General features: G+C 47.7%; 1 protein-coding gene across 1 annotated transcript in view; it reads left to right on the top strand.

Annotated features, from left to right (window-relative positions):
- Positions 1-23,023, top strand: part of SPTB (spectrin beta, erythrocytic) — a 126,895-nt gene that overhangs the window by 39,798 nt on the left and 64,074 nt on the right. Inside the window, exon 2 of the mRNA XM_070469485.1 lies at positions 18,276-18,474. Coding sequence (XP_070325586.1) covers positions 18,327-18,474 — 148 coding nt within the window. The 5' untranslated portion in view covers positions 18,276-18,326. The remainder of the gene's footprint in view (positions 1-18,275; positions 18,475-23,023) is intronic.

Raw genomic sequence — 23,023 nt, 5'->3', positions numbered from 1 at the left:
AACCTCCCTCCCACCCCCCAAATCCCACCAATCTAGGTTGTCACAGAACAGTGATCTGAACTCCCTGTGCTATACAGAAGCTTCCCCCTAGCTATCTGTTTTACACACGGTAGTGTATATATGTCAGTGCTACTTTCTCAGTTTGTTCCACCCCCCTCTTCTCTCTCTATGTCCACAAGTCCATTCACTGCATCAGTGTGTCTATTCCTGCCCTGCCAACAGGCTCGTTAGTCCCATCTTCCTAGATTCCATGTATATGCGTTATGATACTTGTTTTTCTCTTTCTGACTTACTTCACTCTGTATGACAGACTCCAGGTCCATCCATATCCACAGGTCCATGCAAATGACCTGGTTTTGTCCCTTTTTATGGCTGAGTAATATTCCATTGTAAATATGTACCAATCTTTATCCATTCATCTGTCGACAGACATTTAGGTTGCTTCCATGTCCTGGCTATTGTAAGTAGTGCTGCACTGAACAGTCTTTAACTCCACTTTATATATAGATGAAGAAATAGGAGCTTAAAGAGTTTAAAGAAATGGCCTAAGGCCACACAGCTAGTGAGTGGCTAAAATCTGGGGTCATCCCATGGCTGCCTAACTCCAGATGTCCCCAACCAGTGGCGCGGCACTGCCCGGTTCACTTTCCCAAGTCAAAGTCACCTTAGTCTACTATTTCTGGACTAAATCCCCCGTGTGCTGCCCTGTGGTTCTTTCTGGAAGCTGGCTCAAGCCCTTGGAATGGTCGAGTATTGCTGCCATGTACTTGAGAATGTTGAGGCATGGTGAGCTTTTGGGAGCTGCTTGCAGACTATTTTAGCAATGACCACTCATTTCTCCACACCGTTCAGATGATGTCCCCTGGCTTATGTGTCCACCACCCTGGCCACACACATGTGCCTCCCTGGGAACGGCAGGCTCTTGGCACCTCTCACTGCCCTGGCCCCAGCCAAGCTATTTGGAGTCAGGCCTCTTTAAGAGAGGAATGTGGTAGCGGTTCCTTTGCAAGCAGCTCAGCCTGATCACGGGGCGAGGCACTGACTACTGTCCAGTTGCTGTCCAGTTCCGGGTAGCCCACTTCCAGTGCTCAGAACCGGGCTACCCTGGCCTCAGCTGCGTTCAGCTGATAACATTTGCCGCGCTCTTTAACAGATGGGCGGAGAGTGTTATCAAGCTGCGGCACCTTGGAAAACCTGCAGAAACCCTCTTCTGGCTCCACACATTGGGTTTCCCTTCTTCTGAAAATAGATGGATGTGTGTGGTATTAAGGAGGGACCCTAAAATTAGATTGCAGCTTCAGAGAAGAGCTGGGGGATTAAACACAGAACAGTTCCCTTCCGATGCTGCCGCTGGTTTGTCCTGGGAAAGTTACCCCACCTTGCTTTCCTGTTATCTCTGGGTCTGTGAGGATTTGGGGGAGAAAGGTGCTTGGAGATCCTCAGAGGAAATGTGGATCTGATGCCCACTAGAGGCCTGGTGTATTTGTGTTCTGAAATCTCAGGGTTGGATTAACTGTGACCCTAAAAGGCCTTGTGGCCTCCCAACATAGATCATCTTTCTTTCCTGTTGCCTTCCTTGATGTTCTTGTTGCCTGGTGCTGAGCTAGGTGTGGAAGAATCTGTCCCGGATGATTTAAAAACTGTTTATAGGCACCCTGTTCCTCTGATGTCTCATTCCTTCCTGCAGAGGACCCAGGTCGGGCAGGGCTGTGATCACAGTGGTTAGGGCAGGGGCTCTGAGTCCAATTGCCTGGGTTTGAATCCTGGCTCCGTCACTTGCTGGCTAATGGACAGGGGCATATCACCAAACTCTCTAAACCTCCGTTTCCTCACCCATAAAATCGGGATAATAAGGGTTATAAGCAAATGAGACCTAAGTAAACTTAAAAAATTTTGACACAATGAAAAGGCAACCTACTGAATGGGAGAAAATATTTGCAAATGGTATGACAGGTAAGGGATTAATATCCAACATATATAAACAGCTCATACAATTCAACATTAAAAAAAAAAACCCTAACAGCTTGATTAGAAACATGCAAAAGACTTGAATAGACATTTTACCAAAGAGCACAGGCAGATGGCCAACAGGCACATGAAAAGATTCTCAACATCACTAGTCATCAGGGAAATGCAAATTAAAGACACAGTGAGATATCACCTCATATCTGTCAGAATGGCTGTCATCAAAAAAACAAAAATAACATGTTGACAAGGATGTAGAGAAAAGGTAACCCTCTTACACTGTTGGTGGGAATGTAAATTGTTGCAGCAATTGTGGAAAACAGTATGGAGGTTTCTCAAAAGTCTAAAGATAGAACTATCAAACTGTCATATGACCCAGCAATTCCACACCTGGGTATATAGCCAAAAGGAACAAAATTACTAATTTGAAAAGATACATGTTCCCCCGATGTTTGTAGAAACATTATTTACAATTGCCAAAGTATGGAGGCAACCCCAGTGTCCATCAACAGATGAGTGGCTAAAGAGGATGTGGTAGATATATATACACAATAGAATGCTATTCAGCCATAACAAAGAATGATTTGCCATTTGCAACAACATAGATGGACTTGGAGGGTATTACGCTGAATGAAATAAGTCTGACAGAGAAAGAAATGTATGATATCACATGAGTTTTACAAGTATTTTCTCCCAGTCTGTGGCTTATGTTTTCATTTTCTTAACAATATCTTTCAAAGAGCAGACATTTTTATTTCTGATGTCAAATTAATGAGTTCTTTTCTTTTATAATACTCGATCTTCTGTGGATCATACTTTTGATGTTGTACCTAAAATATTTTGCTTAACCCAACATTACAAAGATTTTTCTCGTGGTTTTTTTTTTTTCCCCTAGAGGTTTCAGGTTTTACATTTAGGTCTATAATCTATATTGAGTTACCCTCAATATGTGTTGTGAGGTAGAGTTTCATTTTATTTTTCATTTGATGTCTAATTGTTCAACACCATTTGTTGAAAAAGACTACCCTTTCTCCGTTACATTGTTTTGACACCTTTGACAATAATCGTTTGCTTATTGATCCTGGACATGTTTTGTTCTGTTTATACTTAAGTATTTCATGGCTTTTGGGGAGTGCTTTATTCAATTAAAAAATGTTGAATTAATAAACAGTACCAAACTACCTGTGAATGCTTGATTCTGTAGTCATATACAAGATGCTAGAATAGCATTGGAAAATTCATCAAAGTCCTTGGTTATGGTCAGGCCAGCAGTGAGGCTGAAAGGTCTGAGTATAACTCTAGAAGGTAGGAAATAGGGCCTCATTCTGCATTTCTCTTGCTAAGTTCTTTAACTCTGGATGGCTCCTGCTCCCACCCAGGGTCTGCCTCCTAGCACAGGTCATACATTGAGTTAAGGCTACACCTTTCAGGGGCTCTCTAGGCAAAGCTGGCTTTCCCTGTAGGTAAAATACATAGTTGCCTCCCTCACAAAATTTGAATGTGCTGAGTGGCCTGTCCAACCAACTGCTTATCACCTATTTGTCTGGTTTGGCCCCAACGTTGTATCTTTTATATCCATTCTTTGAATAAGGTAATCTATTTTAATAAGGCACTTATTAAGATGAGTTTCCTGGGAGAGATTCTCTGCCCCTTGGGAAGGTAGATACATCAGTTTCATTCAATTAACATGTACCAATTGAGTCCCTACGATATGCAAGGCAAAAGGAGACGAGGGCAGCAGAGGATGGATGGTTAGACAGCATCACCAACTCAGTGAACATAACTTGAGCAAACTCCAGGAAATAGTGGAGCTCAGGGAACCCTGGCGTGCTGCAGTCCATGGGGTTGCAAAGAGTCAGACGCAACTGAGCAACTGAACAACAGCAACAACCACAGGCAAAGACTTTCCGGGTGGAAATGGCATCCTTCTGTTTGCGGAGTTTACTGTGATAAGGAATTAGGTTGTCAGAGTCAATTTCGTTTTGAAGTAGGGATGGAAGTAGGTCTAAAGGAGGAATTAGACTTGAGTTATTAGACTCAGTAGAGGAACCTGGTATTAAGGGAGGTTGGAAAAGCTTAGATGCTTGAAGCAGAGTTGAAAGGGCAAGACAGTTACAGAAGAGGCACAGGGGTAATGACAATAGACTCCATCGACTGTGAACTTTTCTTTTTGCTGTGAGAGTGTGTGTATTGAGCAGACTCAAAACTTGATACTGAGAGATACTGCATTTTTTTTTTTGGTAAGTAAGAATACCTTGGGGTTATAGGGTACTTTGTAGTTTATACACCATTTTCATATAACTTTATAGTATCTGTACAATAGCTTTGTATGGTAAATGATGAGTATGTTGATTAGGGCCTTATAACTGCTCTAATAAAGAACTGTAAAAAAGAATGTTACTTCTGGCTCACATCATAGGTGAGTAAATGAGTATAAATTGTGGGGGAGACTTTGTTCCCCATGGTCATCCAGGAAAGCAGGTTCTTCTCATCTTGGCCCTTTAGTCTAGACCTTGAAGTGGTGTCACTTGTGCTCACTCAATCACACAGACACACCTAACCGCAGGGATGACTGGAAGATGCCTCCAAGTTGTTTGTAGAAAGAGCCATTCATCCATTGTTAGGCCTGATCCTGTGCATGGAAGCACAGGGTATTCCCATTTTACAGATGGGGAAACCAAGGTACAACATGGGTGAGTGACATACAGATAGAAGAGCACATGACTACTAATTAAGTATAGGAGTTAGGATCTCAACCCGGGTCTGCTGTTTTGATAGAGCAGGCACAGTAATACTAACAGCAGCAATAACAGTAATAATATCTCATAGTTTGTGAGTGTGGGCACGTATAAAATGGGGCCGTATATATTGGGTTGGACAAAAAGTTCATTTAGGTTTCTCCATGCTAGTTCATGGAAAACCCGAAGGAACTTTTCAGCCAACCCAATATAATGGTCTTAGTAAATTCCAGGTTCCCTTCCTCGCCTTGGGCTTTGCTGCATAGTCCTACAGAGAGCCATGTCCTTTTCCTGAGGACTCTGGACAGCAGAGTGACTGCATGAGCCGGCAGTGGGGGCTTCCCAATCAGCAGCACCCAGGGAAGAAGGCTGAGTGGATTCCAGGAGCCGAGAGGTGCTCTCCCTGCAGGCTAGGGATTCACACACAGGAGGGGCAGGCCGTATGGGGCCGGGAGAGGCTGCCCATGGCTTTGCTGGGAGACAGGAGCCTTGCCAGCAGCTTCTGTGTGTCTCCAGGGGACGGCCCAACTGCATCAGGCTTGTGCCCTGGGCAAGGATGGGGAGTTCTTCCAGCCAGCTCCTGTTCCCTCGTGAGTCCTTGTGGGCCTGAGCAACATCTAAAAGGTTCATTTCAATTGAATTATTTGAAAAGCTCTAATATGAATGAATACCAAATTGGCGCCCATAACTTATATATTATTTATAGGTTCAGCTCTTAAAGTAGCTCTCTTTGTTTGGGTAGCAGAGCTGTATGGATAGAAACCATTCTGTGACTGATATTTCTGTGACATAAGAAAGAATATCTGAAAGACTTCTCAGCTGAGTGGGGCATGGCGTCCCTGTCTAGATGAGTTCCGGGTGAGAGGAGGCTGCTTTCATCAGTGTTTCAGTTCCGGGTGAGAGGAGGCTGCTTTCATCAGTGTTTCAGTTCTGGGTGAGAAGAGGCAGCTTTCATCAGTGTTTCGGGTGAGGAGATTGGGGCGTGGGTTGAGTCAGAGCTGCTCTGAAAGGTTTCAAGATGGGAACTTAGGAGCTGGGCCCTCTTGCCACTGCCTGCTCTTCTGCTAGCACAGTCCTGCAAAAGAGGATGTGATGGCAGGATTGTGATGCTGGAACAGCAGGGGCAACAGTGAGACTGTCAGGACCAGCCCGCATCCACAGCACTCCTGTATGTGCCACGTTCCCAGCCTCTTCACCGCCTTGACCTCCAGATTGGCCGTCTGATAGTGCGGCCTCTGCAGTAGCTGTTCTTAGCTCTTCAGGAGCCCTTCCCGGCATTTCTCACTTCTCACCCATTTGTTCAGCATCTTCTAGCCTCATTTTATGTTCCTGGAGTTATCCTGGGCAGTTGGGATGAAAAGAATGAAGAAGAATGTCCCTGGCTTCAAGCAACTTATTATCTATTGAGAAAGACAGAAAAACAGATTATTCTCCTAGGCCATAGAAATGTTCTGATGACAGTGAGGGGAGCCTGAAAGACGTGCCCCCACCCACTGCCACTGTAGGGGACGTGCGTGGAGATGGGGAGCTTTCTCAAAAGAGGTGAGGCTGAGATGAGTTCTAATGGATAAGAAATTACTATGAAAAAGAGGGAGTATGTTTCAGGCTTACATGCACACATGGGTGTGTGCTCAGTCATGTCCAACTATTTGCGACCCTATGGACTGTAGCCCTCCCGGCTCCTCTCTCCATGGGATTTCCCAGGCAAGAATACTGGAGTGGGTTGCTGTTCCCTTCTCTAGGGGACCTTCGCAACCTAGGGATTGAACCTCCGTTTCCTGAGTCTCCTGCAATGGCAGGCAGATCCTTTACCACTGAGCCACCATTTCAGGTTTAGGGAAAAGTATATGCAACAAGATGTCCAGAGAGAGCTGGGGACCTGATTCAAGTTTGTTATGACTGTGAAGTAGGATTGTGGAAGTAGGGAGGGTTGGATAGAATAGTGTTCAGGTAGGGGATAAATCACAAAGGGCTTTGACTATGATTTATTATGGGTTTTAAACTTCCTTCTGAGAGAGAGAGAAACTACTAAAGTATGGAAGTGACATCATGTTTATATTCCAAGGTGATCTTTCTGACCACAAGGTAGAGGATGGGTCAGGATGATAGGCAAAAGAGTAAACGTGGGTACAAAGAACTCAGCAGGAAACCACTAGACTTGAGATGACGGTGGTAAGAAGTGAGGGGGAGCCATGGAGACAGAGAAGAATGGAGATTTGAGAGACACTGAGGGCCTTAGTTGATGAGATCCTGGGTCCTATCACCCCAGGTTTGGGTTTGGGCCATTGGGATATCAATGGACTAGGACCATGGGATGTAAGGACTGGGATGGTGATAGATTCAACTGAGGATAATGTTGAGTGTAAGTGGCCTATAGTCCTTCAGGTGGATGTTCAGAAGGCAGTCGAAGGTGATAGATGGGAGTTGAGACAGACTTGGAAGCCATTCGCATGAGGTCATTTAGGTCATAAAGGTGCCGGAGATAGTCTGAGAAGAGTGTGCAGACAGACGAAGAGTGGAGGGACCTCAGGATAGAGCTCTGGGGAACATCAGCATTCAAGGACAGTGGGGGAGAAGAAGCCCACAGAGCAACCCAAGGAGGAAGGTCAAGACAGTTAAGGGAGAACAAGGAGTAAGTCCTGGAAGACAAAGGAGGTGATTTCAGGAAACTTGGGGACCGCCAACAGAGCCTAAGCCTGCTGAGAAGTCAAGATAAAGGCCTGAAGAACATCTGCTGTTTTAAGGAGCTAGGAAGGGAGGTGTCTGTGAATAGTTTCAAGAACAGCTTCAAGAACTGATGGAGGAAGCCAGCTTTGCAGTAAGGAGTGAGTTAGGTATGGCATGAGGAGGTTCTCATGAATATATTATAGATAAATACACTGTATCTATTTTTACTTTAGAAGCCCAGGCTTTATCATACCTCTCAGTTCATTGTCCTCATTTTCTAGTCAGGGCACCTCTCCTGGTTGGTTGGTTGGCTGGTTTCCTTTCATCTCCATTCCCTAACTCCATCTAGAGGCAACCATTTTCATGTATTTAAAGAGTTTTCCTTTTGTTTAAATGGCTTCGCTGGTGGCTCATCTGGTAAAGAATCCACCTGCAAAACAGGAGACCTGGGTTTGATCCTTGGGTTGGGAAGATCCCCTGCAGAAGGGAATGGCTACCCACTCCAGTATTCTTGCCTGGAGAATCCCATGGACTGGTGGGCTACAGTCCATGGGGTTTCAGAGTCGGACACAACTGAGCGACTAACACTTTGAAATTATGTCAATGGCGTGCTATAAATCTCATTCTGTTTATTTTATCCACTATTTTTAAGGTCATCCATGTGTACATTCATCCCATTTTACTGTCCATCCCAAAGTGATGGACACACAGTTTGAATTCACCCTCCTACCACCACAGTCAATGCTGCAGTGAACTTCCCTTCATATGTCCTCTTTTTTTACCTGTGTGAGAACTTCTTCAGTCTGTATGCCCAGGAACAGGGTTGTAGATATATAACCTGACTGAGAACTACACACTAGCTTCCAGAATGGCTGGGCCAGTCCACACTCCCACCAGCAAGCAGTATACAAGGTGCCTGCTCTGCACGTCACCATCTTGTGTTATCCAGTTTGATAATGTTTGCTTCTGGTGTCTCCTTATTTTAATCAGCATTTCTTGTTAGCTAAAGAACTTGAGCATCTCTTTTTAGGGTCTTAGTCTCTTGGATTTCCTCTTCTGTAAATCACCTGTTCTTATTCTTGGCAGGCAACTTTGTTGAGAAATTTGACTTTGAAAGGGAGGAATGAAAGGATGACAAGGAGGAGTTTTATTTAAGATGAGAAAGACTTGAACATGTTAAAATGAAGATGGAAGGAAGAAAAAACTAAAGGCTCATCTTCCTCCCAGGATGAGAAGGATGGCTAGAAGAAAAGATGGTTAGGATCTGGCCTCACCAGGGATTAAAAATGAGACTGGGGGAGGGAGTGGGACTGAGGAGGAGGAGTCAGCACACAGATCAGCAGCAGCTTTCCTTGAGCCCACCTGATTGCCCCCTGCACTTGGTGGTCATAGAAGCACTGTGGGATCCATGGAGCTGAATAGAAGGGGAAAGGTGACCTCCCTCAGCTTCTAGGAAAATGCTACATTGTGTTTCTAAATGTGTGAAAATAGTATTTGTTTTAAATGGGCGGGAGAAAGGGAAGATGCCTGAATTTCAGCATATGGGTTGCTGGCACAAAGTTGTAGACACACATGATACAAAGGTGGGAGTGCAGGACACCTGGACCCTCTTGGTTGGAGCAGAGTCAGCATAGAGAGCGAATGCACTCAACACCAAATGGCATAGGACTCCATGTCAGAGTGTGCGTCAGAGAGTTGCTGAAAACTAGGGAACAGAGGCAAGTCATTGTGAGGAGGGCTGTATAGATGGATCGAAGAGGTTGAGTGCAGACAAATTTGGACCATTACTCATGTCCTGGTGGGTAACGGAAAGGGCCTGAAGTGAAATGGAAGCTTTAGAACATAAAGGTATGACGGATAGAAGACACTTTACAGAGGCTTAATGACTGGCTGTGATGATGAATCAATATTGAATAAGTGCTCAATGCACATAAGTGGGCTGTGTGAATGCACAGTGAATGGATCGGGAATAAAGTGGGATAGTGGGTAGAGTTTGAGCTTAGGTCTTGAGGAGGAGGAGAATACTCACTGAGCACTTCTGTGTGGTGAGCACAGTGCTAGGCACTGCAATAGAATAATGGATGAGACAGGCTTGGCTGCTGCCTGCAAGGAATCTATAGTCTAGGTAGGAAGAGACAAAAACAAAGGTAAACTGACAAATGAGTGATTACAATTATGGTGAGGGCTGTGAAGGGGTCAAGCAAAGTGCCCAGACTGGGGATGACAAAGGGCTTAGTCTATATGGCGTGCTTGGGGAGGACTTCCACATGGGACTGTTCTCTAAGAGGAGGCCTGAGGAAAGAGGAGGAGTCAGACATGCAAAACGCCCCAGAAAGTGTCCCAAGCTGAGGACAAGGTGTGCACAAGAGCCAGAGCTGGGGGAAGTGACAACTGAGAAGAACTCAAAGGAGACTTGCAGAATTCAGGAAGTGGTGGAGGGGGACTGGATTGGGGAATGAGCTTAGAGCAGGAGGATGAAGCCAGACTGTGCAGGGCGCTAGGGCTATGGTAACATAACTTTTCTGCCATGATCACACCTCACATAATTGACTATCATTCCTGGTCATCATCCACTCTTCAGCCCATAATTCAGATACCCCTGTTTGTCTAAAAACGTGTGTGGGTGTGTTTTGATATTGATTCAAGTTCCAAAGTATGTGATCCATTCACTGTTACATCTCCTGAGTCCCTTTTGATCTGCAGTAGTCCCTACCCTCTGCCTCTTTTTCAGTCTTTTTTTTTTTTTAATTTTTATTTTTTTTCCATTTATTTTTATTAGTTGGAGGCTAATTACATCATTACAGTAGTTTTTGTCATACATTGAAATGAATTAGCCATGGATTTACACGTATTCCCCATCCCGGTCCCCCCTCCCACCTCCCTCTCCACCCGATCCCTCTGGGTCTTCCCAGTGCACCAGACCCGAGCACTTGTGCCATTGACTTGTTGAAGAAGTGGAGCCAGTTGTCTGCAAAATGACCCACCTCCTGGATCTGTCTCTTTGTTTCCTCATGTCATTTAACTTATCTATTCAACGTATAATTCCTGTAAATGGAAAACTAGTTCTACAGACTTGATCAGATTGAGATTCAACTTTTTTGGTAAGAATATCATAGGCCATGATACTCTTCATCTTGCCTTATATCTGGAGACACAGTGTCTTATTGTCTTATTCTTAATGATACTAAAACTCACTGCTGAATTCAGGTGTTGGAAACTTGATCTTGAATAATTCTCCATCAACCTGTTATCTAATAGTTTCATTTTTCCTTATCTTTTCCAAATCAATTGTTTTATGAGAAATATCTCAACTGTTGTTGTTGTTGTTCAGTCACTAAGTCATGTCTGACTCTTTATGACCCCATGGACTGCATCACGCCAGGATTCCCTGTCCTTCACTATCTCCCTGAGTTTGCTCAAACTCATGTCCATTGAATTAGTGATGCCATCCAACCATCTCCTTCTCTGCTACCCCCTTCTCCTCTTGGCCTCAACCTTTCCCAGCATCAGGGTCTTTTCCAATGAGTCAGCTCTTCGCAATTATTTCAACCTATTCTTTTTAAAATTTATGTTATTGAAGTATAGTTGATTTACAGTGTGTTAATTTCTGCTATACAGCAAAGTGATCCTGTTTTACATACGTATACATTCTTTTTCATATTCTTTTCCATTGTAGTTTATCACAGGATATTGAATATAGTTCCCTGTGCTAAAACAGTAGGACCTTGTTGTTTATCCATTTTATATATAATAGTTTCCATTGATAATCCCAAACTCACAGTCCATCCCTCCCTTACTCCCCTCTCCCTTAGAAACCACAATCTGTTCTTCATGTCTGTGAGTCTGTGTCTTTTTTGTAGATAAGTTCACTTATGTCATGTTTTAGATTTCATGTATAAGTGATATCATATTGTATTTGTCTTTCTCATTCTGACTTCACCTAGTATGATCTCTAGGTTTATCCATATTGCTGTTAATACAAGTGGCATTATTTCATTCTTTTTAGGTAGCTCAGTAGTATTCCATTGTATATATGTACCACGTCTTCTTTATCCATTTATCTATCAATAGACATTTAGGTTATTTCCATGTCTTAGTGGTTGTGAATAGTGCTGCTATGAACATAGGAGTGCCTGTATCTTTTTGAATAGTTTTGTCAGGATATATGCCCAGGAGTCGGATTGCTGGATCATATAGCAACTCTATTTTTAGTTTTCTAAGAAACCTCCTTATTGTTTTCCAGTAGGAAAATTTACATTCCCAACAGCAATGTAAGAGGCCTCCCTTTTCTCCATGGCCTCTCTAACATTGACAGTTTGCAGACTGTTTAATGACGGTCATTCTGACTAATGTGAGGTGGTACCTCACTGTAGTTTTGATTTGCATTTCTCTAATAATTAGCATCTGCAGATGGTGACTGCAGCCATGAAATTAAAAGATGCTTACTCCTTGGAAGGAAAGTTATGACCAACCTAGATAGCATATTAAAAAGCAGAGACATTACTTTGCCAACAAAGATCCGTCTGGTCAAGGCTATGGTTTTTCCGGTGGTCATGTATGGATGTGAGAGTTGGACTGTGAAGAAAGCTGAGCGCCGAAAAATTGATGCTTTTGAACTGTGGTGTTGGAGAAGACTCTTGAGAGTCCGTTGGACTGCAAGGAGATCCAACCAGTCCATCCTGAAGGAGATAAGTCCTGGGTGCTCATTGGAAGGACTGATGCTGAAGCTGAAACTCCAATACTTTGGCCACCTCATGCAAAGAGTTGACTCATTGGAAAAGACCCTGATGCTGGGAGGATTGGGGGCAGGAGGAGGGGGGGTAACAGAGGATGAGATGGCTGGATGGCATCACTGACTCAATGGGCATGAGTTTGAGTAAACTCCGGGAGTTTGTGATGGACAGGGAGGCCTGGCGTGCTGTGATTCATGGGGTTGCAGAGTCGGACACGACTGAGCGACTGAACTGAACTGAAAAGAACTGAATAATTAGCAATGTTGAGCATCTTTTCATGTGCCTGTTTGCCATCTGAATGTCTTTTTGGAGAAATGTCTGTTTAGGTCTTTTGCCCATTTTTTGATTGGGTGTTTGTTTTTATTGTTGAGTTGTATGAGCTTTTTATATATTTTGAAAATTAAGACCTTGTTGGTCACATCCTTTGCAAATATTTTCTCCCAGTCTCTAGGTATTTTAATCTATTCTTGACTACTGCAAACATTGAGACCATACTACCTCCCTATGCAGTTTTCATCAGAGAAGAAAGAAGTAACTAGAAAACTCTTCATGGAAGAACAGAAATTGGGCATTCAGGTTTTCAATTTGATGACCATAGAATTTGCTTTTTTGCGAGGAGGCCAGTGGCTATCTTGAAAGAAATAAGCTTGGGAGAGATAAGAAGTAGGACAGGGTTATAATAGCTTTCTGTACATGTAGATATTAAGCCCAAGAATCAGAAGAGAAGATAATCTTGAAAAACCATGTAGGGAGCTGCCTGGTGGCCCAGTGGTAAAGACTCTGCATTCCCAATGCAGAGGGCCCTAATTTGATCCCTGGTGGTGGAACTAGATCCCACACGCCACAACTAAAAGTTTTTTTTTTTTTTTTAATGTATATTAAGAATATCACCTCTTCCCTCTTGCCTTTAATCATTCCCAGTAGACATTTGCCTCTGTGTTAGAAGTGAGGTGCTGATAGGTGGTGTTAAGATAGAGGGTTGATGGGCCAATCCCTGTATCAGAGCTGGGCAGCACCTGTTCCCCAATCAGATCCCTGTAAGAACTATTGGGGCCAGGATCCCACCCCTCCTCCCCCATCCAAGCAGCTGCAGCATGACTGAAGCCAGTTCTTAGTAGGAAATTTTTCCATGATGAAGATGGGCAAGTTGTGACATGTGGGCCTGAAGTCCCTGCCTGTTGATAGAAACTGGAGCAGAAGGGTCTGGGCAAAGCCTTACCAAACAGTAGTGGACCAGAATGGCCAGGATGTTGCAGATAGATGGGGATCCTTGATGGTGGCCACCATGGAGAGAAATCTTGAGACTTTAAGAACCCCCAAACCATACCCTGCTAATGATGAACTGGCAGCCAGGCTGGGTTGGGATGGGAGCTGTGGAATGTGGGAAAGCAGAGCATGCTGTGAGGAGAGGCAGCAGCTTGGCCCAGACACAGCTGGTGATGTCCAGAGGCAGGAATGGTCATCCACAGGTGGTACACTTGTCTGGGCCTCACTGTTACCCCATGGAACCAAAACTCCCCTGCTCTGCTGTGCTGGGAGCCGTGGGCTCAGCCTCAGCCATACTGAGACTGAGCCGTAATTTCTAGGTGGAGACGTCTGCTAGACAGAGGGAGGTGCCAGACTGGAGCTGGGGGATGGGGAGGCGAGTGGGGGTGGAGATAGATTTAGAGTATTCTGCACTGGGCCTCTCACTGGTTCTTGTGCTGTTTTAGTGAGTGTTTATGTATTTATTCTTTAAGGTGTCTGTGACTATGCAGTGAGATTACGATCAAAGGGAGTAGAGGAATGTTCTGTTTTGGTAAAAAGCATTGGCAGGAAGGTTCCAGGGAAACTTTAGGATATACTCTTCTGACCTGGGTTGGCATGGTGCCAAAACACATTAAGAGCAGGCTAGAAGTAACATAAAGGGGCAGGACAAAATAGGAAGCAAGTAAGGGGTCAAATCTTATAGCTAAAGACAAACAGAGAGAGAATCTAAGATCTCTACTTATGGAAGACTGTATTTAAGCTATTGCAATAGCCTGTACCCATGACCCTGCTAAGGAAACACAGCATCAGCCTGTATTTCTTCCATTTCTCACACCTGGGCTTTGTTACTGCTCATATTTGTGTGGTCCAGGAAAGAGGAGATGGGGTGCAGAGAGAAAGAAAAAAGCATCCGTCGTCTTCTGCTCAGCTACCATGACAGCCACTTCCTGGGTTGCTACCTACTCCAGGGATTAACAGGACATAGCACATGGGGTTGAAATTCCGAGGCCTAACACCTGATCTCAAAAGCAGATGGTGCCTAGGCACACCAGAAAAGGGTGGAGCTGCGGGTTGCATCAGTGATATTGTGAAATCCATTTCCCAGGCAGGCGCTCGTTATGCAAGTGAGTGTGCTGTGTAATCGCATGAGCTTTTCAGTTCAGAGCTGTGGGCAAGTTTTCTAGCGACCCATCCCATCCCACTCAAAGTGTATCCTGGAGTCATGGGGTGACAGAAGCCTCCATGTGAGGCTGAGCCTCAGATTGTGGTTTTGGAGGCAGACTTGCTCAGCTGCTTGTCAGGCCGGTAGATGGACAGGGAAGGCGGGTTCTCCTGGACACAGACCAGAGAAGACCCACCTACACTCTGACGAGGCCCTGGTGGTGGGTCATGAGAAGGACTTCTAGGGGGCTTCAGAGTAAACTAGGGAGTAGATGGACATGGAACTACTTCTTAGATCTTTTTTTCCTGGATTTGCTGGCAGGGAAGTGAGGTGCAGTTTGGGGCCTGTTTTTAGCCATTTAATTGCTGTCCGCCATACTTAGGGCTTAGATGGTAAAGAATCTGCCTGAAATGTGGGAGACCCAGGTTCAGTCCCTGGGTCAGGAAGATCCCCTGGAGAAGGGAATGGCTATCGACTCCAGTATTCTTGCCTGGAGAATTCCATGGACAGAGGAGCCTGGTGAGCCACAGTCCATGGGGTCACAAAGAGTTGGACACAACTGAGTAACTAACATACTCATGAAAGGCCAGTCTGACGGCAGAAATTACTCATGTCCTTAAAAACACGAGTGAATCGCCTCAGCTCCATCTTCCCCTCCAAGACCAATTTGAATGTCATTTTCATGGCCCCACATTGGTTAGGTGTTCCCACCATGTGCCCCCAGCGTATACTATTCTTTTCAGTCATGGTAGTTTCTGGTGCACCATGGTGGTCCCGTGGTGCAGGGGACATTGCAGCGGTTATGGGTGACCCTGGGTTGAATTTGTTTTCAGGCGAGTTTTGCTTTGTTTTCCTGGAATCACCATCTGTAGCTTTCCTTTTTTTCCTTATTTTCTTCTCCTGCCTCTCACACCAGGATTCTCTCCTGGCCGCTGAGCACATCAGCCCACCCCTACCCCCTTGGCCCTGGTGGGATGCCATCTGGGCAGGCCACTGGGGTGGGCAAGGCTGGGGAGGCAGAGGAAGAGGGCCTTTCTTTAGTTTCTGAGTCTCTTTCCTTGGTATTTGTCTTTGGGGATCTGATCCTTCTGAAGAAAAAAGAAAAACCACCTTGAGTTGTGTATTTAGACACGCACATGTGTTTTTTCACGTTCCCGGCAGAGCCGCTGCCTGGCTGCTACCTCCCCCGAGCTCCGGTCGCAGGCGGCAGGGCGGGTTTAAGCAGGATGAATGGCTGTCGAGTGGCTGCTCCTCTGCACCCAGGGCCATCAATCTTGTCTTGAACGCCCAGCCTGCTGGTCTGCCCGCTCAGGCTCATCTTTCTGGGGCAGACTTATTTACGGAGCCACGGCAAAGGTAATCTCACTCCCCAGGCCCCACGGCCAGCCTGGGCCTCGCTCAGCTCAGCCACTCTTAAAAATAGCCCGAGATGAGGAGAGCCAGGGTCCGGTTACCTCCTGCACGCAGGATCTGATCTCATCCCCCCGCGTGCGTCTGGCAGCTCAGCCCAGCTCAGATGATCAGCCTGTTGGTCCCGCCCCGCTCACAGCTCCGAGCTGCTGGTGATGTCCCCTAAGGGGTCCCTCCCAGCCATCTCTGCCCGGCCAGCTGAGTGGGACATCTCAACCCTGAAACAACACACCTGACTGGGGAAGAGACAAGGTTGTCAGAACAGACAAGAGTGTTCTGGGTTCCAGGTCTGGAATCACAGGGCAGACCTGGTGGGGTGATGGCTGACTCCCCCACCTTTACCCTCCCCTCCCCCAGTAGCAAATATCTTGGCAAGCTCTGGAAGCTGAGGAGTGCCCTCTGCCCCTTGGGCCATGTTCTTTCCTCACCTTCTTCTTTAAAATCCACCTGCCCGCTCAAAGGGGGTACAGCGGCCCCTTCCCAGCCTGGCCTCCTTCCCAGCCAACAGCAGTCATTCCCTAGATGACCTTGGGGAGGCCTCATCCTAGCAGGCCCTGGTTTTCTCCCTTGCACAATTAGGGTGGGTAACTCAGGCTCCAGTCTTAGCTCAAAGGGATGTGGTGGGATTGATTAGTCAGATGAGGGAAAAAGAGCCTGAAGGGATTCTGTCTGAAAAACAAGGGCCCTGGTGCTGCAGCGATGCTTGGGCTGGTTAGCTTGCTTCATTTCTTCCTCAGGCACGCATCTGCTTGGGTGGCTGCGTGTGTGTGTTGGTTGACTGTGTGTGTGTGTGCACGTGTGCGCGCTCCTGGAGGGAGTGGCTTACCTCACAGCTCACTAGTTGTCAACACTTGTCATCTGTCTGCCTCACAGCCTCCCCACCCCCGCCCCCTTTTGTCTTCTTGGATAGGAAGGCTCCGGGCTCCCTGTTCTCTTTTACAGACTTGATCTTGGAGTCCCTTAAGCTCCCTGGGGGGATGACTGAAGCACAGGTACAGGTTAGGCAGTTAAGACTGAAGGGAAGCCCGTCTTGCTTCACAAGCCCAGGACATCAGGTCCCAGCTTGGCTGCTCTAGCCTCCCTCTCCCTGACCTTCTCTCCTGACCTTGCCCTCATCCTCCAGCTACATCATAAGATTGCTAAATTTTGCCACACCCTTTCTCACTGTCAGAACTTTGCACCTGCTCTTTATACCTTTTTTTGGGACTCATGCCTTTCCATCTTCCCTTTATAGGAAGCCTCCAAGCTTCCTCTAGGAACCCACTTAAACTCTCTTTCCCCTGACACCCAGCGTCCAGCATCATGCTACCCTGTTCTTTCCCAGCGTGGCACAGCATCACACCTTATTGTACTTGCTGCTTTAATCATCCTGCTTGCTGCCAGGATATAAGCTCCATGAGGACAGGGCCCTTCTGTCTCACTCATAAGATGCTATGCCTGGCATATCACCCCCCACCTCATAGGGACTTGGCGCATATGTGAATTAATCATGAATGAAAGTATGAACGTGATACTTGACAGGCGAGTGAGGACCCAGTGCTCCTGCCGCCCGTGTGCATAGCATGGATGAACACACACAGCTTTGTTGTCTGTGGGATCCCCTCGCCACCCCACCCCACCATCATGCTGACAGCCTCGAAGGGACAACAGGCTGGTCTGGCTCCATGGTGTGTCCCAAGATGCAACCAGAGAGCTTGTCCAAGCACCTGGGCACACTTCAGAGAAGGAAAAAGCAAGAGCCAGCTTTCTGACTATTGGCTGCAGGCCAAGAACTCGGAGAGCTCTTGGGAGCCTCTGGGAGGAGTTGACGTTCCCCAGCGCAGCTTCCGGGCTGGTGGCACTGGTGGCATCTCAGAGCTCATGCTTGCCTCTCTCCCTCCTGATTCACGTTTGAGTCAGACTCCACCAGCTCCCAGCTTCTCCCTCTCCTGCCCTGTCCCCACCTCCCCTCCAGGTTGGGTCCCCAGGTCACAGGGTAGCGCTGCTCTGCCCAGTTCGTCCTGGCCAGCCTCTGGCTCCCAGGAGAGCCCCCGCCTCTCTGGCCGTAGCAGCGGGTTTGGAGGAAGCAGGCTTGCTGCATCCAACATCTCCACCTGCTGGCCATCCTGACCCTTGCTGCCTGCAACCCTCTGTCCCCCCTGGCACCGTCCCGGTTACTGTTGCTGCTGCAGCAATATTTTCTACCTGGTGACCCCGTGACCCCGGGTAGGAAGCATGGCCAGGCACAGGGCACCCTGTGCTGCTCCCACAAGGATCTGCTCCTGTCGGCCGCTCCAAATAAGTTTCCCCTGAGACAAAGTCCGAGGGGCTGGGTGCTAACCCTCTGACTGTGTTACTGTCCCCACCCCCCAGGGACCCTTCCATGAAGACTGAGGCAGGCGTAGCTGCGGACAGCCTGCTGACATGACATCAGCCACGGAGCTTGAAAACGTGGGCAACCAGCCACCGTACAGCCGGATCAATGCCCGCTGGGACGGCCCGGATGATGAGCTGGATAATGACAACAGCTCAGCCAGGCTCTTTGAGAGGTCCCGGATCAAGGCCTTGGCAGGTACTCTTTGGGGCCATGGGGGTTAGGACAGCCGCTCTCCTAATCCCGAGGTTCACCGCCCTCCCGCCTGTGATGAATCCCCTGGGTGTGTTGGCGTGAGCCCTGGCAGGGAGGTGATGGAGACGTGGCCACGTGGCTCAGAGGCCAGGGCCCCTTGGGAGTGAGCACAGGGCAGGCAGCCCCTCCCCCCACGTGTCCTCCACTTTCTTCCAGGCCGGAAGTGGTGCCAGGTGGGCCCTGTCCTCTGCCCTGAATGACCTGTGGCTGCACTCAGAATTAAAGAGGAGGTCTGAGCGAAAGAGCCTGTGAGGGGTGGGTCAGCTGGGCAGAGGGGCATGGGCCTCATTCTGTATCTCGATCTCCTGCCTGGCCCTGGATAGGGAGATTCTCATCATCTCCTCTGTGGCCCCAAAAGGAAAAAGGGTGATTCGATAGGAAATGGAGAACAGATAAGATCTTCCCCACACTGCCTCAGAGAGGAGGATTTTCTGGACTCAACCTCTTATACTTAAACTGGAATTAGATTTTTACTTAGGTTCATAATAGATGTATGTCTGTGTGTGGGGTGGGGAGGGAGGGAGGGAGAGGGAGAGGCAGAGAGAGATCTTCAAATCTCTAGTAGAAATGGCTTCTCTTTCCCCTGCTGGCTGAGATTTGATTCTGAGATTTTTTTTTCCCCCACCAATCACTGTGACTGTGGCCTCCCTGGAGCCTGTCCCAGGGTAGCTGTGGTCTGACCCTAAGTCCTCAACCAATAAAGAAAGCTTAGGTCCTGTGGTGGTTGAGGGGGTGGGGGGTGGTATGTGTGGCTTTATCCCAGGAAAGGGGTGGATTCCTTCACCTGCTGCATCAGTGACTGGCCCAGATCAGACTTGTTTCCCCGACATTGGTTGTTCCATCTTCCGCCTGGTACGAAGCGCACAGCCGTTCCCGTGAGCACTCTCTGGGGTGATTCTCCCTCTGCCAGTGCTCATGGCCCTCTCTGAGGTTCCTGGTAGTTCTCTTCCACCTTCCCTCCCCGCATTCTGCTCCCGGGTGCCCAGGTCTCCAGCATATTGAGGCATGAGCAGGGCCCCTCTGAGACCATGATGACAGCTCACCTCAGCAGTGTCCGGGCTTCCCATCCCTGTAAAAGGGATGGTGTGTCTCACTCCTTGTGATGGTGGGGAATCTTTTCAGGTTTCAGCCATCACCCATTTGGTCCTTGCTCTTTGCAGGAAACTCCCTTTCTTCCCTCCTTTCCTCCTCACCACCCCTGACCCCACAAAATCCTTCCTTGGTTTTCCTTGGCAATGTGTAACAGCACCAGTCCCTTGCTTTTGCCTATGTAATTTTAACCTCTTTAAATAACCAAACCTAAAGCCCTTGCCTTTGCCCTTCTGGTTTGACTTTCTTTGTGTCTTGTGCTGGCTAGGACTGGCTGCAGTGACCCTGAGATACAACTGGGGGGAGAGGGTACCATACTCCATAAAGTTTGTCAAAGGGCAGCTTGAGGGGTGGGGCTGTCTTTTGTGTTTCACAGTTAGCCTGTTTTTGAAGAAACCGGGGTAAATTCCATTTTAACCATTATCAATCGTATTCCTACTATGTGCAAAGCCGAACCCCTACCCAGACATGAACGTGGATAGGGGGAGCATAGAATTGGATTCAACATAGTATCTGTCTCTGAGGAGTTTATGATCTATTAGGGAAATAAATGATGTTCATAATTAATTAGCAAGACTAGAATTAGAGAAGAACTATGGGAAAGACACATAATTAAATAGCCATGAGGGAACAAAGCGGGAGACACAGGGAGAATCAGGGACTTGTTTGTGGAAGAGGTGGTCCTTGGGCTGAGGACTGAAGGGTGTGTGTGGCTCTCAGGACAATGGGCTTAGAGCTGGTCCCGTTGGCTGATAGGTATGGCAGCCTGGTCTGATTGATGCACAGCCTGGGAAACTGGTGGAAGTAAGTTGAGCCGGTTGATCGGGAAAGAGCATCCTTCAGCCTGTGTATTCCTCACTGAAAGTGTGCATCTCCTCTATCAGAGCATCTGAAGGCCGCCCAGGAGGAGTAGAATCACAGAGTATAGAGTTACATGCATGGATCTTAGCCATTTAGAACATCTGGCTAGCAAGTAAACACACAAGTTTGGGGTCTATTCAGAGTTTTTTTTTAAACAAATAAAACCCTAACAAGTTAACTGACTTTCCTTTCCTGAGAGTCTACTCTGAGTGATCTGTTGGAGAAACTAAAGCTTTGAGAAGGTCCCAGGTAGAGTGGCCGAAATGACCATTCTGGTGGGTGGGCGGAGCAGAAGCAGGGAGCAATAGCCTCCCACACCCAGATCCCCACCGGTTTTAACTTCTTGATGTTTTTCTCTTCAGTCCTGTCTTTGGCAGCACTGGCAGTCTAGGCAGCGGTTGGCCTCTCCAAAGAGGCAGAGGGAGCTGAAGCTGCCTTTGGTCACCACCATTTCTGCATTCTCCATGGCCACTCCCCCACTCCTAGGTGTATTACTGCAAGGAAGGCATGCAGCCCTGTTTTTCTTTTAAGATGGTGGTGATCTGCTTCGTGGGTATACATGATGGGGCTGGAGAGGTTGGCCTGGCCTTTTCCATCTGAAATTGAAGGTCTTGGAGTGAGGAGGAAAATGTCACAAGACCTAGATTCAGGTCCTGGCTCCACCATTGAGGCTACCGCCATGGAGGACAGTTCAATCATTCTCCTGTTTTACCAAATGAAGACTGTAGTATTTTCCCAAGGTTGTTGCGAAGATCAAGTAAGATAAGGTTTATGAAAGTTTTTTTATTAATTAAATTCCTGGATGAATATTAGTATTTACAGGAAATTTACTTGGGAATGGTATTTTTTTTCCTAGCACAGTGGCTTGTGGGGTCTTAGTTCCCTGACCGAGGATTGAACCCAGGCCCTCAGCAGTGAAAGCCTAACCACTCGGCTATCAGGGGACTCCCAGGAATATTATCTTTCTGTCCCTTGTCTTCTCCCAACTTCAAATATTTGAGATCATCAGTCCAGACAATGTCCCAGTTACCTTGGCCTGTTCCAGGGCCATTTTCTTCCCTCTTAACCCCCACCCCACTTTGTCTTAGAAGGGTTGGGTCTGAAAAGGAGCCAGGAACCAGTGAAATTAGGCTAATGCTTGTGCCTGGAGCTCTTGGCTTGGCCCCCAGGGACCCAGTGGCCATGGGGGCGACACTCCCTGCTGTGCAGCACTTTCTTCTCAGCACACCTGGATCCCAGGTGCATCTCTGCCATTAGCTGGGTGATGGGAGGACCCGAGAAACCAAGGGCCATGCGGCCTTGTTAGATGCCTTCTTTAGTGTGGCGGCGCCTCCTGGTCCCTCCCGACTTAGAGACCCGTGGTTAGAAGACTTGCATTTGGTTAAGTGGACTCCGTCTATTCTGCCTCCTAAGTCACCTTCCTCAAAGCGCCAGAGAAGACAGTCTCTCTCCTGCCTTTCAAATCATTCCCAGCTCTTCCTCCTGGAGTCAAAATAAACAAGCCATCTGGATATTCTGCCTGGAAACCTCCACGTTGGTATACAGATACCTGACTTCTCTCCAGAATGAATTACTCTGCATTTGAAACTGGATCAGCCTGACTAAAGCACAGGGGGAGGTGGGTAGGAAGATGCTGCAGGAGGCTCCTGGATGGGGATGGATTTGACCTTGGCGATGCAAGGGGAGGTTTGGAAGCCCGGGAGGTCCCCAGGCAAATGCTGCTCTTAGTGTTGGCCTCTAAAGCTGGCAGCGCCTCTTGAGGTTCGGTGGTGGGTGACTCCTGAGGCTTCTTCCCGAATAGGAGGCCGTCCTCTGCTTTGATGCCTGCGTCTGGCACCTGCCTGCTTGTGGGACTTGCCTTGAAAGCCTGGAGGCAGGAAGGCAGCTGGAGAGCCCGAGTTCGCATCCCTCCAAGAGGTTCCAGGCTTTGTGTCTCCCCGAGCCACCTCACTGTCACTCACCCCATTTCCTGTCCTTCACCCTGGGCGCCATTGGGTAAACACTTGCGGTCTGGAGGAGGGACTGCAGGCTGTGGGGAATTTCTGGCCCGAACGCCCGCTGTCTGTGCCCTCCCTCCTCGTGCCGAGGAGGCCTCTGCGCTGCACACACCCTTGCACTTGATTGTGTAACCCTGAGATTTGGATGAAGTCGCTGCCTCGGGGCAGATAAGACCCAGCTAGGGGGCTGGGAGTGGAGGAAAGCAGCAGAAAGGTGCCCTGAGAAGAGATACCTGTGCCTTAACCTCCTCCCCACGCCCCCTGCCTGTCTTAGCACACAGCTCAGCTTCCCCGCCTCTCAAGCGCCGCCCGCTGTGTAACTTCCAGCTCCTCGGTGCAGAGACATCTGGACGGCGGTGATGCAGAGAGCAGACTGGGGCCTCCGAGGAGGCTCTGGGAAGGGGAGGACCGACATGTCCTTCCTCCGCTTCTTTGGCTCATTGAACACTTACTACGGGACAGACTACACAGAGCCTCCCTTTTAAGACCAAGTGCATGAAACTGTGTAGCCCACTCTGCTTTTGCCTCTAAATCGGAATGCAAGT

Source organism: Odocoileus virginianus, chromosome 6 (assembly GCF_023699985.2).
Source record: "Odocoileus virginianus isolate 20LAN1187 ecotype Illinois chromosome 6, Ovbor_1.2, whole genome shotgun sequence".
In the NCBI taxonomy this organism is placed as follows: domain Eukaryota; kingdom Metazoa; phylum Chordata; class Mammalia; order Artiodactyla; family Cervidae; genus Odocoileus; species Odocoileus virginianus.
This window is presented reverse-complemented; position numbering and strand designations above follow the sequence as displayed.